Below are 3664 nucleotides of genomic sequence, written 5' to 3'. Positions count from 1 at the left end.
AGAAAGGGAGGGAGGGAGGGAGGGAGGGAGGGAGGGAGGGAGAGAGGGAGTGAAGTGGGGAGGAAAGGAGGGGCCAGAACCGGACACAGAAGCGATACGGAAGCTAATTGGAGCGCTGTCTCGGCAGATAAAGACATACATGGGATGGAGTTGGTTGCTCGCAGTGTTGGTCCGAGGCTGGTGGAGCAGAGACGTGACGCCCAAGGAGTCACAGGGAGGAGAGTACCTGACCCTCCTAGGAGACAAGAGGGTAAGGCATCCTCACTACAGCATACGTCGATGGCATGACATGAGTCCATCCTCCCTGCAGCTTCCCACTTGGCCTTCGCTCGAAACCCTCTCCTTCGTCCTAGTGATCCCCTACTCCTGACTCCTGACCTGCTATGTTCCCTCGTACCTCTGCGTGCCTTTCATGGAGGGGAGTGACCATTGACATGGCCAGGTGTTAGTGAAGGTGAGCCGAACGTGTGAGAGCATCGAGGCCGATGTGTCGCTCCTCCTCTCCAAGTTTCCCACTGTCGTCGGTCTCGATGCAGAGTGGTGCTCGGGTGAAGCTGCGGTCAAGCAAGCAAGTCCCTCCTGACAGACGACGTTGCGCAGGATCGCAGGCTACTGACAGCCAGGAGGACGGGAGCGAAGAGAGCGGAGATCTACGAGTGTCTGTACTGCAGGTAGTTGGTTCTACTGTCATGTCTGTTACCTGACAGGGAGGGTCGAGCTCTCATGCGAGGACCTTACCCTCGTCATTCAGCTTGCACAAGCCCTCAGGTCTTCCGCACCGTGTCGGCTCCACAGACTTGGGCAGCTGCTGAGTGAGGTCAGCATCGTGAAAGTCGGAGTGAACATCATGCATGTACGTCGCGGCAGCTGAGATCAAACTCGCTCACTGTTCTCCTTCCCCAGGATGCGGAGAGGCTGGAGAAGACGCTGGGGGTCAAGACAAGGTGACTCGGGTCAAAACTATCGGCAAGTTGGCTGACGTGAGCGCTGATGACTCAAGGTCGGTGTTGGACTTGCGATGGCTGAGTAGCCTCTACAATGTCGATGCTTTCGGCTTGAAGGTGAAGCAGCTGGTTGTGAGGACGAGGAAGTGAAGTAAGACCCTTGCTCAGTCTCTTGCCAAGCACTTCTCCATCGACTTGAGGAAGGACAGGGTGCGAGCTGATGACGTTGATCTCAAGGCTGACGTCAGTGCAGCGCATCACGACGAGTGACTGGCAAGCAGAAACGCTGGGCGAGGAACAAGTGACATGACCCTTCCTGACATGTTGATGACGAGGCTGATGCCTCGCCAGGTCTTGTATGCCGCTGAAGATGCGCTCGTGAGTGTCTTCCTGTACATGGTGAGTATGATTGGTTTCTTGCTTGCCCTTGGTAGCTCGTAAGTCCTGATCATACAGGCGTTCACACAACGAGGAGGAGGAGGAGGAGGAGGAGCTGGTGGTTGTGGTGGAGGAGGAGAATCTTCGTCATTGCATTGGACGCATCCAAGCTTGCAGTGGGGATGGAGCAGTCTGCACCCTGCGAGTTGTCATGCTCACTTGATTGACGTTCCGTTTGGGGAAGACAAGCGGGGAAAGAGGGTGAAAAAGAGCACAAGTAGTGTAGGTAGAGAGCGGGAGCAGGAGGAGAAGAGGAGGAGGAGTGGACACAAGGAGAAAGCTTCGAAGCTTGCTACAAGGCAGACGAGCTTATACCACAACTGCATGCTGCTGGTACCAGCTTCCATCCCCTCCACTGCCTCGCTTGTACCTGTTTCTTCCTGCCAGCGTTGCACATTCTTGATTCAGTTCACCTTGTCTTGTTTGCGCCGCAGGACCCACAAGGGAGGCAGCTCAGCAACATCAAGATCGACAGGATCCTCTGGTACATCAACCATGAGCTCGCAGGTTGAGACTGTTGTTGCTTCCTCCTCTGCGTGTTCCGCTGCTACCAGCCTGTGCTGGCTTCCCTTGCTGAAAGATGCTTGCAGATGTTGTTCACAGCCCTGGATGTGCTGAAGAAGGGAGAGGGAAGGCCGGGCAAACCACTCAGCACCAGCAAGACAGCGATCCTGACGGCGGCAGGCGCAATCGGCAGAGGAAGAACATCGTCGATCTGAACGAGCTGAGCTGTAGCTGCATGGAGGGAAGGCAGTTTGCTATCCGCCTGCGTTTCGAGCCCAAGGGGAGAGGACACGAAGGGAACGAGTACTACCTGTCGAGCAAGGAGAACATCTGCGTTCGATGCGGGAGCGGCCAGGGGCTGCACAGGCACAGCGTCGTACCGCACTGTTACCGTCGTCACTTCCCGGAGGTGAAGGAGATTTGTAGGGGGAGGAAGAGGAGGGAGGAGGAAGATGAGGAAGAGGAAGTCGGGGACGAGGAAGAAGAACAAGAAGAGGGAGAGGGAGAGGAGGAGGAGGATCCAGAAAAGGATCAAGAGGAGCAAGACAGGTGAAGGAGGCGAGAAGGGATTTGTGCGTGTCTGAGAGGGAGGTTGGACATCGTGAGAGATAAGATGTGGAAATTTCTGCTGAGATTCCAGAGCAGGTGTTGAAAAGCCGCTCCAGCCACGACATCGTCCTGCTGTGCACGGCATGTATGCAACTCGCCGACATGAAGGCGAACGAGCTGAGGAGAGAGGTGAACTGAATCGATCTTCCTCCTTCCTTCCTCCTCCTCCTGATCAGCCTCCCAGCTTGCTCTCGAGTGCAGTGCACCGCTCCATTCCAGCCGATCAGAAGTTGAGATGAGGGACAAGGAAGCGGTCAGGGTCAGGTGGGACCGTAGCTAGCAGGGGAAGTTCGGCGGTCGTAGTGACCAGGGATGGCAGGAAGTGCTTGAAGACTTTGACCAGCAGGGGAGAGATACCAGAGGAGAGGAAGGAAGAGCTGAGAAAGATCGTACGAACGTTCGTCAGAGAACATCTGCAGGAGCTGCAGCCGGAGGAGCTCGACCTGTCGGATCGGCAGCAGCTGCAAGATCTCTCCAGTCAGCTGTCGTCTGTCGAATTTTCTCCTCCTCCTCCTCCTTCCGGTCCCTCCCATGGGGAGCTAGTGGTCGCAGCTCAGGTCGGAGGAGTGTTGGTTGCTGTATGTGATGCGATGACGTGGCAGGTGGATTTGTGCGCCTTCATTCGAAGATGGAGGACGGTAAGAAGTTTGTTCGGATGCGATTGACTCTCGTCCTCCTCCACAAACTCTACCTTCTCATCCACATCCACATGCAAATCTACATGCACATCTCAATATCTCTATCATCACCATCACCATCACCATCACCATCATCTACATCACCATCATCATCATCGTCATCTACATCATCTACATCACCATCATCATCATCTCCATCATCTACATCACCATCATGATCATGATCTCCATCATCGTCATCACCATCATCACCATCATCATCATCATCATCATCATCATCATCATCATCATCATCATCATCTCCATCATTATCACATTCTTCATCTCTGTACCGCCTCGTCTCTCTCTCCCCATCAGTCTCATATCCCCGCAGATGTTTCTCGAATGGCTTGACCCTCAACATCTCCCGTGAGTTTCTCCTCCTCCTCCTTCCCTCTCACCTGCTCTCAGTCGAGGATGGGGCGTGTGGAACCCTCTGCCCGGTGATTCTTGACAAGTAATCCTTTCCTCCTGCTCCTGCTCCTTATGCTG

At 54.7% G+C, this 3664-nt stretch overlaps 1 protein-coding gene across 1 annotated transcript; it reads left to right on the top strand.

Annotated features, from left to right (window-relative positions):
- Positions 1-139: 139 nt before the first annotated feature.
- GUITHDRAFT_146260 (hypothetical protein) lies at positions 140-3626 on the top strand (the record flags this gene model as incomplete). Its single annotated transcript, XM_005822725.1, has 17 exons — positions 140-250; positions 443-559; positions 601-671; positions 769-817; positions 868-944; positions 1031-1061; positions 1113-1154; positions 1198-1245; positions 1296-1343; positions 1817-1889; positions 1973-2295; positions 2532-2624; positions 2680-2759; positions 2842-3052; positions 3098-3133; positions 3507-3541; positions 3584-3626. 17 exons carry the CDS (start codon positions 140-142, stop codon positions 3624-3626), a joined length of 1488 nt encoding a protein of 495 aa, XP_005822782.1.
- Positions 3627-3664: the final 38 nt, after the last annotated feature.

Source organism: Guillardia theta (assembly GCF_000315625.1).
Source record: "Guillardia theta CCMP2712 unplaced genomic scaffold GUITHscaffold_120, whole genome shotgun sequence".
Taxonomy (NCBI): domain Eukaryota; class Cryptophyceae; order Pyrenomonadales; family Geminigeraceae; genus Guillardia; species Guillardia theta.
Note: the sequence above shows the minus strand (reverse complement) of the source record. Positions and strands in the feature narration are given on the sequence as shown.